General features: G+C 35.3%; 1 protein-coding gene across 3 annotated transcripts in view; it reads left to right on the top strand.

The window, feature by feature from the left end:
• Positions 1-15,026, top strand: part of ASXL3 (ASXL transcriptional regulator 3) — a 104,504-nt gene that overhangs the window by 54,252 nt on the left and 35,226 nt on the right. For 2 of the 3 annotated variants that reach the window (XM_039333554.1, XM_039333555.1), the window contains exon 5: positions 582-703. In XM_039333554.1, coding sequence (XP_039189488.1) covers positions 582-703 — 122 coding nt within the window. Of the gene's footprint in view, positions 1-581; positions 704-4,705; positions 4,814-15,026 lie in introns of those variants that run through there. The other variant, XM_039333557.1, reaches the window with a different exon arrangement.

Raw genomic sequence — 15,026 nt, 5'->3', positions numbered from 1 at the left:
TCCAGTCTCTTCTTAAAAACTTCCAGTGTTGGAGCATTTACTGCTTCTGGAGGCAAGCTGTTCCACTGATTAATTGTTCTCACTGTCAGGAAGTTTCTCCTTAGTTCTAGGTTGCTTCTCTACTTGATGAGTTTCCACCCGTTGCTTCTTGTCCTGCCTTCAGGTGCTTTGGAAAATAGCTTAATTCCCTCTTCTTTATGGCAGCCCATGAGATATTGGAATACTGCTATCATGTCCCCCCTTGTCCTTCTCTTCGTTAAACTAGACATACCCAATTCTCGCAACCGTTCCTTATATGTTTTAGCCTCCAGTCCCCTAATCATCTTTGTTGCTCTTCTCTGTACTCTTTCTAGAGTCTCAACATCTTTTTACATCGTGGTGACCAAAACTGGATGCAGTATTCCAAGTGTGGCCTTACCAAGGCATTGAAGAGTGGTATTAATACTTCACGTGATCTTGATTCTATCCCTCTGTTAATCAGTTTTCATATTTTAAGGTCTCAAAATGAAGTAAAATGAAATGAAGAGGCATAGTCTAATCTCCTGTAGTTTAAATACTTAATTTTATTTCTGTGTTCATAGTTTGTCCTAAGCAAGCACCTGAAGAACTGTCTTCCATTCGGGACTCAAGCCTTACAAATGCACCAATGCAAAGCAAGCTAGTGTCTTCCTTCCAGCAGCATACCAAAAAGGCACTTAAACAGGTAAAGTAATATTTCTTGATTGAGTTTACATTTGCGTATCTAAACTAATTGAATTGAATCATTTATTTCCACTCAATACTTCACATTTTATACAAAGGAATTTTTTTTTTACAAAAGATGCAAAATTCCATCCTATTAGGCATCTTACTTAAAATCAGGAGTATTGGATGAAGCAGAAACACTACTGAAATGGAACCATATTAAAAAGCAGCTGGAAGATGCTGGAAGATGTATCTTGCAACTTCCTGGATTTGTGTCTTCTATGTTTTTAGGTCCCTGATGTGCTGGTCACATTTCCAAGGCATACTAAAATGCCTTTCACATTCCAGGAACTCAATATATATAAAATACTGAGGTGTTTTATATATGTGTGTATGTATGTCTCTCTCTCTCTCTCTCTCTCTCTCTCTCTCTCTCTCTCTCTCTGTGTGTGTGTGTGTGTGTGTATATGTGTGTGTATGTATGTATGTATGTATGTATGTATGTATGTATGTATGAATGTATCTATCTATCTATCTATCTATCTATCTATCTATCTATCTATCTATCTATCTATCTATCTATCTATCTATCTCATGGCAGTAATAAAAGTATCTGAACACCAAAGCTGTTTAATCTACAAAAAGTACTAAGCTTTCGTCAGCCAAATTACCAACATCATCAGAGTGTAAAAACGCCGGATCTGGAAATTAGTTTATATAACTGGCCACCTCTGCGCTCTAACCCTTGAATGGGTCATTGGTCCACTCATTAGAACTGGCCATGCTGTTCTTAAAGGGGCTGTGCTTGTCAATGCATCCGTAACTTCCACGATTGTTCCCCTGCCCCTAGTCATTGTTGGCATGTGTGCGAGCACCCAGGGGGCAGCTGTCAGGTTGCTCCTGCTCTTCTCCCCCCAGCCCACTTATCTTGGGCTGTCCCCGTGTCTTCATCGCCAAACTATCCTACGTGTTTCAGATGTCATTCTCACATTTGCTAGTCCTATTATTGGGGGCAGGGGAGCAACCTTGGAAGTTAATGGATGCATTGACAAGCACGGCCCCTTTAAGAACAGCATGACCGGTACTAATAAGTGGACCAATGACCCATTCAAGGGTTAGAGCGCAGAGGCGGCCAGTTATATAAACTAACTCCTGGATCCGGTGTTTTTACACTCTGACAATGTTGGTAGTTTGGCCGACGAAAACTAGTACTTTTTGTAGATTAAACAGCTTTGGTTTAAGATTTTTATCCTGGTGTTCGGATACTTTTATTACTGCCATGATATGTGTATACCCGGGATTCTTGTTTTTAACGTTATTAAAGACTATGTATGTATGTATGTATGTATGTATGTATGTATGTATGTATGTATGTATACACACAGAGAGAGAGAGATATAGATATATAAAACACCTCAGTGCCTTTGTTGGTTATGTGCAAGAATCTGAGCCAAATCTGTGATTCTTCAGGTACCACATTAATTTCAATCTTATAGTACTGATTAGGGAAAACTCATCCTAGCTTGTCTCCAATTTTGGAGTAGGGGCTAGGAAAAAATAATGCTTCTCTCTCCCATGGGTTAGTATGGGAAAAAATAAATATCTAATGGTACCTATGGTACCTTTACCATTATCGTAGAGGAAGGGATGTATTTTTATTAGAACAATGTGATTTGTAGGAGACTATATTTAGAAGGTGAACATGCCACATTTCAGTGCTAAAGGCTTTCAAGTTATACAGTCTTTTAACTGAACAATTGTTTGCTCAGACCACTTCTGTAGTATCCACAAATCTCACAGTAATTTTTTGCCACTGACATTTGAATAATCACAGCCTTCATTCTCTCCCATATCTATCTTGTCATTGCTATTATAGGACAAAATAACAGCACTCATAGTAACACTATGATTCATAATCTGCTCATTTTTGATATATGCCATTATTTGTCAGCAGTGCCAATTCCTTTCAAAAGAGTAGTTGAATATAAATTTGGCATCAGAAATGGAACTATCCAGAAATAATAGGAAGATATTTCAGTTAGGTAGGACACTCAGCCACTAACTTCAAGGTGGCAGTCTTTGGGGAAAGGAATTTTAAAAACTGATTTCATTGTGAAACAGCTGAAATACAATTCATTGGGAGTTTTAATACTATTATAGTTTAATACTATAACTTTAAGGAGAAAATTCGGTTTCTTATGTCACTGCATTAATTAGCACATTAATACATGATGGTCTGTGTCAGATGTAACAACTGTTCTGTCAATGGCCTGTATCTAAAATGTAGTTTTCACCCACTGTGCCTTTTATGTTTCTATCTGATGTATCTCTTTATAATTTCCCACTCCACTGCTTCATCATGGGAAATTTGTGTGTGTGTGTAAATATTATGTGCATCTGAAGAATGCAGTCTAAAAAAACTTCTTGTATACTAATTGTATTCAAGTTCCATAAGACAATGTGGTTTTGTATGTCTTTGGAAAGGAGATAGAAATGGAATAATTCAGTTTCACAGGGAAACTAAATATGGATAAATATTTCCATAGGAAATATTTAGCCTAACAGCAAGATGAAATAAGCAAATATCAACTGAGGGCAAAATCCTTAAATACCATTATAGTTGTCTTGATAGCATAAAATATTCAAGAGAGAAATGCAAATACTTATACACCCGTTTTATAATGCTAAGCAAGCAGTGAAACTTCCTCTTAAAAAGATTATTACTTGATGTATTTACCTTAAGGAGGGACTCTTCTATTCTCCCTTCATTTCCTTTTATACTCCATGTATTCATTACCACCAGATGCAGGCAGCTGGATTTGATTTAACTCCAAACTGTGGATCCTATCTGTTAGGTGAATGAACTTTAAGCAGCAATTTTTGTTCAGAAAATTGCTGTTGGGAGTCAGTTTTGCTACTGTATATCTACTCTTCAGACCTTCTATTGCTTTTATGTACTTATAATGTGCTTCTGTTCTACTACAAATAGCCTACAGTGCTTCTGAATACACAGAGATGTTAAGCAATTATATGTGACACATACCACCTGATATTAACTTACTGGATCTATTTTGCTGTACCGGGAGGTGAACCTTTAACACATTCTGGGAATAAACTGCTTACACTGTGGAGTGCCAAAAGCAGCATGGACTTGGTTGAGGATTATTTTTCTTTTGGCTCTTTTGCAGATTTCCACACTCTTCTCATGCATTGTTCAGTTTGTTATGCAGAAGAATGGAACTTTGAATATTTGCTCTGATTATATTTCAGTTTATTTTTTAAAATCAGTGCTAGATATAGGTGACCATAATGGAAGATTATGTGAGTCAGACTTTATTAGTTTTTTTGACCAGTTATTTTCACTGAGAATAATGTGTTTGAAACAATATCATTAGACTCAACCATTCCACATTTGTGACTTACCCCTGTTTCTATATAATCCAGCCATCACTGAGACAATGTGAATTATTTTGGCACAAGTATAGTTTAGATGACACTAGAAGTTGCTATCAGTCATTCCCGGGATCTGCTGTTGAACCAAAATTCAAGACCTTTCTTGTCCATGAAAGTCTCCTTGTTGCCATTAGTCCTTCAAGTAATCATCTTGATCTCCTTGATAAAAAGATAATATTCATATATCTAAAGGTTATTCTTCTAGCCCAACCAGAAGTTAGTATAATTGGAGCAATAAGGAAATGACTGACTTCAGCAGTTCCTGCACTAATTCCTGCAGGACCAGGAATTTGAGAATTATTTTTTTAGCTTTAGTTTCCAGCCATGGGGAACTGCTTTGGGCATACTGAATGGTTTGCTTCTGAATGTTGGCAACTCAGTTTTGGAAGTCTCCAGAGACCAAACAACAGGGCTTGGGGGCCATCTGTCTGATGCAAGTGGCCATCACTATCTTATTGAAAGATACTGAGTCAGACTATTGGTCCATCTAGTTCAGCGTTGTCTGCAATGAATGGCAGTGGCTACCCTGGACTTCAAGTCGGAATCCTTCTGAAGATACCATGTAGGTCTTCTCTTGAGGTACAGCTATGCAGATAAGGCTGAGACACAATTAAAGAGTTGTGAGCTGGACTTCAGCCTGACTGATGTAGACAGTGATGAGGGAAGCACTGCTCAGGTAAGTATATCTGAGTTATTCAACATTTTTATTCTTTTTTCATCGTAGCTATTCTCCTTGATAAAATTATTTCCAGCATGACTCAGTGAGTTTTGACAAAAAGGTTCATTGTTATATATTGTCATTTCTCATAACATTTTTAGTTTATTTCTTCAGCAGTACCAAAAAGTGTTGAAGGTATTGGGTCAATTTCATCAATATTGAAGGAAAAATAGTTTTGCTTTTCATAGAGACTTTGCCACTGGAACATATCCTGTGATTTCAAAAAATACATTAAAAGTGTATTACATATTAATTTGGAGGTGTCAAAAGCTAGTTCATATAAACCTGTTAGCCAGGAAAGAAGGGCCCCAATGGATGCCCATGCATTCAGCTGAGCATTGGAGATGGACCAGGTTGAATGTAGGCCTTTTTCACAAACTCATTATACCATGATGAAAATGTGGGAGAGAACATTATACTAGCAAGTATACTCACAATCTGTTCTGTAAATAAATTCATGATTTTTGGTAATTTTCCTGATCCTATTCTTGAAATTCTACATTTGATTAAACTGGGGCCGGCCAAAGGCAGCTTGGCAATACCAGATAACAAAACTCAGAATAAGACTTTAAGTGAAAAGATTGGGTTGTTGGACAGAATTCTAATTTGCCTATTCCAAACTTTGTGGGAAATCTGTGTGCCAGAGTAGCCTAAGATGGTTTGTCACTTGGCAACATGGTTCTTCATAACAAAATGTAAGGAATACTGTGCATGAGCTTTCAGATCCTGCTCAAGTTACTCCATAGTTGCAAATACATAATTACTTATACTGCTGCCAAGAATGGCACCATTTAACAGCATATCACAAGCAGGAGGTCTAGTTTTTTTGTTCACCAGATTACAGCATTTTTTTGCTCATCAAATACAATACATGGCTGTCCTCTTTTTACATGTGTCTCAGGAAACGTTTACTTCTTTCATAGTAAAAAAAATGAGCAACACTTATACCCATTCACATAACTTCTTACAGTCCCAGGGCTTTTTTTCAGGTAACCAGGAACATGCTCACTCTTTGATGTGGGGCAGTGCTATAGGTATTGCCTAATCAAACTAGTGTTCCTGTATTGAGTGCACAATCTTTGGGCCCTGAAAAGGAAAAATTAAAACCACCTTTTGTCCAGTTCAGCCACCCAAAATTTGAAATTTCCTTCTTGCTGCCTAAACCTCTATTTTGATCCAACTGAGGTGACAAGGTTAGTGACTTTTACTTCCTCTAACACTTGCCACATCTTATTATGCTCAATCTTTTGAGGCAGCTGTGACATAGACTGACAGAAATTCTGTATGACCATTTATTGACAGTTTATTTATACATTTATTTATTTGTCAAACTTGTATGCCACCCATCTTGCCACAGATGTTGAGTACTGTAAAGCAGGACCAGCTTGAAGCACTTGTTGATCAATAGTTTCTAGAAGCCTGTTTTTTTCTAATAATATTGTAAGTAATTGTTGCACTGTGCTCTCATTTGTAAAATTAACTGGGGCACCTGAGTCTATAAGAGCTGAGAGCTGTATTCTCATATTTGAATAAAGAGTCACAGGATAATACAATATTTATTGTAAGCTGCCTGAGCTCTTCTTAGTTGTTTGAGGTTCTTGCTAGGTTTTTGAGAGGGGAACGTGAAGTTTCCCAAAATTTTAGAGCATTTTGGATACCTGAAGGCTACATGGGCTGTGGTTCCATAGATGCACTACTTTGTAGCTGAGTCAGATAACTACTTTAGTCATCTTGGCTGGCTGACTGGGGCTCCAAAGTAGAAACAAATGAAGTTTGCCCTTTAGTTTCTCTGCTGAGGACAGGAATCTTTTTACCATTCCTGTTACATGACTTCTCTGGCACTGGTCTCTGACGAAGTTACTGGAGAGGTCGTGAGGTAGCTTTACACTTCCTTACCTTATTATTTCCTCTGTGTCTCGACTTTTTGAACCGTCTATCAATTAATGCATCACACTGGAATGGTTCTTCTGGATTCTTTAACTCAGAATTAGTACATCAGCAAGTACTCTTCAAAACTGGTTAGTCAAAGCCATATCATTCCATTTCATATCTCTGGCATATGATTAAAGATCCAATATGTACTCATGAATGCTGCAGTTGACTTGCTTTAGCTTGTGAATCTCTCAATTTGTTGATGGTTTCCTAGTCTGATCATTAAATCTTTGTATAGAATTCTGTTAATTGTCCAGTAAATGAATCTTTGCCCACAGTGAGGTGCACACCAATTTAATTACCCCTTTTTTTAGCAGAATCGAAACAAAATTGATCCTGTAGTGATTTGTAGGTTGACTCATCAAAGAAATATCAAAGAAACATTGGAATAAACTTTGTCTCAGTCAGAAGCAGCTCAGCAACCTGCTCCTGACTAAATGTTTATCCCAAGATTATGCTACCTATACCATAGTATCATGTAAATTTGTTATTTGTACATCCATTTGTTGTTGTTGTTTCAATAATGCTTCAGTAAATTGTTTTCTGAATATTGAAATGCCCTAAGAATCTGATGCCATCTCTACATTCAAAAGCACAGTTTGATGCCTGATTAGAGAAAGTAGAGGCTTTCAAGACTGATGTAAGCCTTTCATAATATGCGAGTCAGGAAACAAACATTATAAAAATATTGGAATTCTACTTAATCATTGTAGGGTGCAATGCATACAGTTCTTGATTTATGAACACAATTGGAATTACTGTCTTAAGTTGGTGTGGTCATAAAGTGAGTCATCATGTAACCAGGCCAGATATTATGACCATTTTATCAAAGTTGTTAAGTGAATCACGCAGTTGTTAAGCAATTCTAGCTTCCTCAATTGACTTTGCTTGTTGGAAATTGGCTGGGAAAATTGAAAATAATGATTAAGTGGGCACAACATGCTGTAACCTTGATAAATGTGAACCAGGTGCCAAGTGCCGGACTATGATCCTATGACGATGGGGGTGATGCAAAAGTTGTAACATAAAGGATGGGTTGTAGGTAACTTCTTCTGAGGCCATTGTATCTTCAAAACATCTGTAAATAAATACGGTAGTTGTAACTCAAGGACTATCGGTAATAAAATCTTGAGAACCTGGTAGTGTTCTCCTCTGCTCTTTCGGTGTAAAAGAAAATCAAGATAGGGTAATCTTGAGTTGCTTTCTTACCCCTTGGTTTTTCTCAGGGAAGAGCTCTTGTTTACTTAACAACTTTTGCATTCCTTCTTCAGACTTTAGTAATGTAATGAACAAGAACTCTTTGATTTACAAGCTGGAATCAAAGGAGGGAAGTCTATCCAAGGTCATATTCCTAAACTCTGATGGAAAATGGAAAAGGTGAGGAAGTTCCAAAAAGGCACATATTTTTGCTTTTTTGATTATACAAAGAAGAGTCAATGTGTAGATTATAACAAACTGTGGACAGCTCTTAAAAATATGGGCCACTCCATCTATTTACTGAAAAGAAATATAGGCTGAACAAGAAGCTATACAATATGGACCATCTAAAAGGGTTCAAAATTGAGTATACCTAGATCATGTACTGTCCCATTTATGCAAAATATACCATGAGAAAGTTGAAGTAGAAGTTATGGAGTTGGCATTAAAATTGCTGACACAAACATGAATGATCTAAGATAGGCTTATAATAATACTTTGATAGCTGTAATTGAGGAAGACCTAGGAATCTCTTAATGAAAGTAGAAAGTCCAAACACTGGTCTGCTGCTCATTTTTTTAAAACTAAGATTTAGTCAACAAGCAGTACCAACCCAATGGAAAAAGATGGAAAAATAGTTGAAATAACAGATTTTATTTTACTATGATAAAAAAATGTACAGGAATACTGACTATATCATGAAATAAAAAGATGTCAGCTACTTGAGAAAAACTATCACTCTTTTAGATAAACTATTAAAGCCCAGAAACATTGCACTTACAACAACAGTATATATTGTTAAGATTATGTTTTTCCAGTTGTATGAGTTACATTTTCACATACTGCTGTTTAAAAAGGTGGATCGTTAGAAAGACTGAGTAAGAAAAATTGATTCTTTGAAATTGTGTACTGAAAATAAATGTTGAGAAAACCTTAGACTACAAGAAAAATAGTTCATTTGATACTAGATGAATAAAGCCAGACTACTTACTGAACACTTTAAAATGGGACTAAAGCTTAAATGTTTAGGACACATAATACAAAGAGTAACAAGAGAAAATTTTGATGCTCAGAAAATTCAAAGACTACCAAAAAAGTAGCTAAAGTAGACTAAGTGGCTGATGACACAAGCACAAGCTTACTAGATTCAAATAAATAATTCCTGTTGAGATAATATTCAATAGGTCCCAAAGGATCAGAAGCAAATAAAAAACAGGGCCTTGAAAATCGGGGTCAGTCAAGCCATGATTATCTTTACATTGGTAGCTATACAATGGTATTTTACAATGGTTACTACCCCTATTAAAGAGCTATGGAATTATCTTCAGAATACAATACTGACACTTTCCATGGTTTTAAAGCAGAAATAGCAATAGCACCTAGACTTACATACTGCTTCATAGTGCTTTACAGCACTCTCTAAACATTTTACAGAGTCAGTATATTGCCACTAGTAATCTAGGTCCTCATTTTACCAACCTTGGAAGGATGGAAGACTAAGTCAACCTTGAGCCAAACTCCTGTCCCTAAATTGAATTAGCCTGCAATACTGCATTCTAATCACTGCGCTACCATGGCTCTTAAAAGTATGTTGATGTTTGATTTTTGTTGCTATAGTCCACAAGACCAAAACTTCCTATTTTGATTTTTGTTATGGTTGGCTAGGAGTGATGGATTTAAATTGTTGGTTTGGGAAAATAGTTATTAAGCAAATCACTACGGTTGTTAAATGAATCCGGCTTCTTCAATTGACTCTTTTTATCAGAAGCACTGCCAGCCTGTAGACTGGGAAAGCAGAAGCTCTAAACTGGTCAAGATACAGTATCTTTTATTTTATTTCTCTATTTTTGGTAGCTCTCAGTAATTTTCCAGGATTCCAGAATCTAGCCTCACAGTTCCAAGAGACTCAATCTCATTATCCACAATTGTAGAATGGAATGAAATCTCCCTAAATAAAAAGAGCCACCTTGTAATTTTGATTCACAATATGGTTATTGCAAAATATAGCTTTGTCTAATGTTTCAACTGAAAATGCTCAAAAGGCCAAAAAGGCTGGTTGTACTTTAGTGTGTGGACTGATGCTGAATTGAGATCCTAGCAATATGTATAATTGTAAATCTGGTCTATTTCCATCTTTCCAGAAAATCTGGTATCTGACCAAATGTTGGTTCAGCAAATATATTTACAAAAGAAAAACTGGATGCTAGTTCTCTGATGTTCTACACAACTTGTTGACCACACTGGTTTTAAAAAAATGCTGTTTTGATTTAAATTTGTTTTATTGTCGAAATAACAAACAGCAGTGCCATTAAAAGCAGCAGGGTTCAGGGTGCTTTCTAGTTAGCTTGTTTGCTTTTGTGCTTTGGTAGAAGAAAGATAATATTTCCCTACAGGAGATTTTTCAGTTGATCACATTAACATCTTAATATATTTTTTTTCTAGAAAGAAATGCTTATCTTCTTTTTAAAAAAGGAAAGAAGCAATTGAAAAAGTGAAAGTTGATATGTTTTCTGCCTTTCCTGTTCTCATCAGTGTTAGCAAGATTTCTTTCATTACGCCTCTATGGTTACAATTTTTTCTGTTAAATTAAATTCTATTTAATTTCTGGAAATTAAATAACAAAGAGGAACCTGTAACTGTTAACAAGATTTTTGTTGTTAACCAATTAAGAGAGTGAATATAGATCTGTAAGTGCCTGTGATTTCTCAGTAGTTCTGATACATGTTTACAGAATAATAACAGCATCATTAATTTTAAAGTGGAATTAACAAAAACAGTGAACCTCGAGGCCATTTTTTGATAATGGGGAAATGTGATACAGGTAGTCCTCAATTTATAATAGTTCACTTAGTGACCTTTCAAAGTTGCAATGGCACTGAAAAAAGTGACTTATGACCATTTTTCACACTTACGACAGTTGCGGCATCCTCATGGTCATGTGATCAACGTTTGGATATTTGGCAACCGGTTCATATTTATGATGGTTACAGTGTCCCAGGGTCATGTAATAAACTTTTGCAACTTCTGACAAGCAAAGTCAATGGGGAAGCCAGATTCAGTTAACAATTGTCTTACTAACTTAACAACTACAGTGATTCACTTAACAACTGTGGCAAGAAAGGTTGTAAAATGGGGCAAAACTCACTTAATTGTCTCACTTAGCAACATAAATTTTGGGCTCAGTTGTGGTTGTAAGTCAAGGACTAGCTGTATTAACAACCTTTGACTAATCTTCTGTAGCTTGATACTTCTCAGATGTGTTAAGACTAGTACACATAGTGTACTGTAATAGTATTTCAGCAGGAAGTACTGGAGTTATATTCCCAAGATATCTGAAAGACACCAGGTTGGGAAGCTTTGCTTGGCGCTGTTTATTTCCCAGACTGAAACGGTGCAGATAAAAAAAAAAAAAAAACCATTGCACTATAACATTTCACAAAGCAAAGAAGCAATGAATGTATCACAATAAAGCAAATTTCTTCCTATAATGAAGTGATGGCTTAGGGGAAAGCTATATGCTAAACTGGACTTTTAAACTAACTGTGTGATTAAAATATAACTCACCATTGCAGTCAGAAGTAATGCCATTCCAATTCTATCTCCACAACCAATGGTCTTCCTAGGATTCTGGGAAACATGGTTGTATGGCTTGGGAGTGCTAATAACTGTGCTGCTTTTTTTCCATGTCTCAAAGCCTAGGGCCATAAGAGTGGTTTATGGCTTCTTCCCATATCTGTATTGACTTAATGTTTGGCAGTGGCAATTGCAGTTAGGGACTAGAGAATAGGCTCCCCCACTCCCCTTTTTGTGCAAGTTATTTGACATTGTTTTTGTGGTAAAGGAAAAAAAAAACAGTGCTGGAAAGATTCCTGCATCACAAAATGAAAACAAATAGAGATGTACAATATCAATCAAGACAAGACAAGTACAGATAGAAAAATTATGGTATAATCATTTGTATTGATGAAATGTGTGTTGAATACTATGTAATGGGTTTAGGATAAAAATAGCAACTGGAAAGAACATATTTCTCTTCAATTGACATTGGATGTTTTTCTATCTAGCACACTTAGATTTTTCAGTATAAATTATCAACAAATGATTCCTTACCATTTTATTTTATTGGAATCTGAGCTTGTATACAAGAGAAATGTTAAGCAGCATGTTTAAGGATGCAGATGCTTTAGTGATTTTGTAGGTCAGCATGTTTTATTACTCTCTGTCAAATAAATTGGCTGCAGCCTTGAAGACATATTCTGCTTTTATACTTAGTACTTTGATTCTTTGCTACATCAAACATTGTAGAAAGTTTTAAGAGAGAATTATAGTTAATGGTTTTCAGACCTAAATTAATGTTGCTAATCAGATTCTAGATATGAAATGAATGCTTTTGACAGTAAAGAATTAGAATTGTTTACATTTGGTTTTTATGAGAATATTGGCTTTCCTGACTATCTGGTAGAGATTATATGGGATTTTTAAATTACTTTTTGTTTTGTAAGTGTGATTTATATTGTAACATTTTTCTGACAGCGATTTTAAGAATGTACGTTTTTTATTTATAGATTCCCCATGCATGACAAATGTAATGTATTGTTGCAGACTACATAATGTAATTAATGATACATTAGGAAGACTAGACTGTTTCTTGATACACCAATTAGTTTATATTTCATTTAATTATGTGTCACTTTTGATATAGTAAATGTCATGAAAAGAAGTGGTTGACCTGTATTTATGCTAAAATGTCAGCATGTTAGTTTTTATCTTACTATCTTTGTTTTAAATTGTATGAGTTAGATTTAAAAAATACTCTTTTCATAATCAACTTTATGTCTATGAAACTATAATTAAAGTTACTAATTAGGACATAAAGAAATTTAATAGGGAAGTTAAGTCTGGATTGCTTTCGTTTTTGAGAATGTTTAAGTTACAGTTAATAACTGTAAAAGGTGTCTAATTACTTTACCTTAAACTATTGGGTTATAATCTATGTCACATATATAATTGCATCTATTATCTTGAACTAGGAGGATTAAGGGCTTTTACCCTCAATTTTTTATTGATATCCATTTGTTTTATCCCATGATTAAGATCTATGTGTACTTTTGCATCTTACTTAAAATGTTTTAGATAATAGCCCCCATTACCCCTATTATCTGTTGGCCATATTGATTGAGATTTATCAGACTTGTGGTCCAAAACTTCTGGAAGTCACCAGATTGCCTATGTCAACCTTTTCTTCACTATATGTGAACACAGTTTGCTAAGACTCAGTCAGTCACATATAGTGATTCACCAGAACTTTGATTATCATCTAGATTTGTTTCTAGTCAAAGATGGGAAAAAAGAGAGGTTTAGTGTCCATTTTCTTTCATATTTATTAAAATCGGTAGTTCAATAAGTTGGTGAGTCAAAGTTAGGAAAATTCGATCTTGATTTCCACAACTGTCATACAAAGCTTGTAAATTACTATTTGGTTAATGTATGTTCCTTACAAAGGTATGTTTTGCACTTTTTGTGGCTACTAAGATTCCCACCCCTTGCTCCACCCCAAAATATGTGATATATTACAATGGCATACAATTCCCGTACTATGACCTGTGCACATTTAGCTTTTCTACTGATGCCAAACCTTTCAAGTTAGCCCCAATCAGGAAAAAGACATTATAAAGAGCTCCATTTTATTGTTGCAGAGGGTAATAACAGAATCCTGAAAGTTTGGCAGGGTTTCTTTCAACCCCTGTTTTATACTAGACAGGATCAAAATAGATTACCTTGAGTTTCTTTCTCACTTCCACTTCTTTCCCAAGGTGAAGGTGATGGTTATTTAACTCTTCTGTTCCTTCTTCCAATTTATCTTGGCATTCATCTACTTAACAACTTCTTAATATCTTTTGTTTTGTCGAAGTGATTCCACACTATCTTGGGCTTTTTCTTTTTCTCCAAGGTCCCTTCCAACTTTATTATTATTATTACTATTATTATTATTATTATTATTATTATTATTATTATTATTATTATTATTATTATTATTATTATTATTATTAATCTTCACCACCTATTTTCTTTCTCCTCCACCAACTTCTGCATTTTGCCTCCCTCCATCATTCTTCTGAAATCTGTTGAGCTTTAATCTGCTGTTATTAGAATTGTTTTAGAAGTTACCTTGTATATGTGTCTTGGTTATCACAGTGTCTCTGAGTAGTCACTATGTGGAATTGCGTTATTAACTTGTCTTTCATTTTCCTGTGGTTGATGATCACTTGCTTAAATTCCATAATCCAAACAATATGCTATCTTTTCATATGAGGTCTGTAGAGAAAGAGGAAGGAACTAGGCACAGTATGGTAACATTATCGAGCAGTCAGGAGCAGACATAGCAGGTGAGATTTGGGTGTAAGACCTTTTTGGATGCGGGGAGATAGGATAATCTGGGGTTTGTATATGGCCATCTTACACCAGAAATGGAAGGAACCAATGCACCTGATCTGTGCCATGGTACTTCATGAGGTTTTGTAAGGCATATTTGTCTAAATACCCATAGAAATAGTTTCTGCCACTTCTGTTGTTGAATAAATAGTACTTGTAGAAATTTAATTTATATACAACAATACAGTTGCAATGTTTTAAACTTGGAGGGCAAAAACAAATATTGACAGAAATAGTTATAGCTATTACTTGCAAATCAGAGGTAGTGATTTTCATTGTTTGTACATCTTTGTTTAGATTTTTATATACTGTGTTATGTGCTTTCAGGGCCATGAATATTGATATTTATTGAGAGCATAACCCCTAACTGAATTAGTTGCTTAATCAACTAAACATTTAATTGCAGATGAAATTTGCTCTACAGTTAATCAGTGGAACATATTGCTAGACTGGCTATATAGAGATGCCACCAAATTTAATTATAAAGAAATGTAAAACAAGGCATTTCAGTTTGGATACATGCATTTTTTTATTTCAGTAACATTTATAGGATAGTAAACTTCACAGAGCTGAGCTAAAATTAGTATTAATATATCTTGCAACCAGATTT

The sequence above is a fragment of the Crotalus tigris genome, unplaced genomic scaffold, assembly GCF_016545835.1.
Source record: "Crotalus tigris isolate CLP2741 ecotype Arizona unplaced genomic scaffold, ASM1654583v1 scf7180000024506.7606697, whole genome shotgun sequence".
In the NCBI taxonomy this organism is placed as follows: domain Eukaryota; kingdom Metazoa; phylum Chordata; class Lepidosauria; order Squamata; family Viperidae; genus Crotalus; species Crotalus tigris.
Note: the sequence above shows the minus strand (reverse complement) of the source record. Positions and strands in the feature narration are given on the sequence as shown.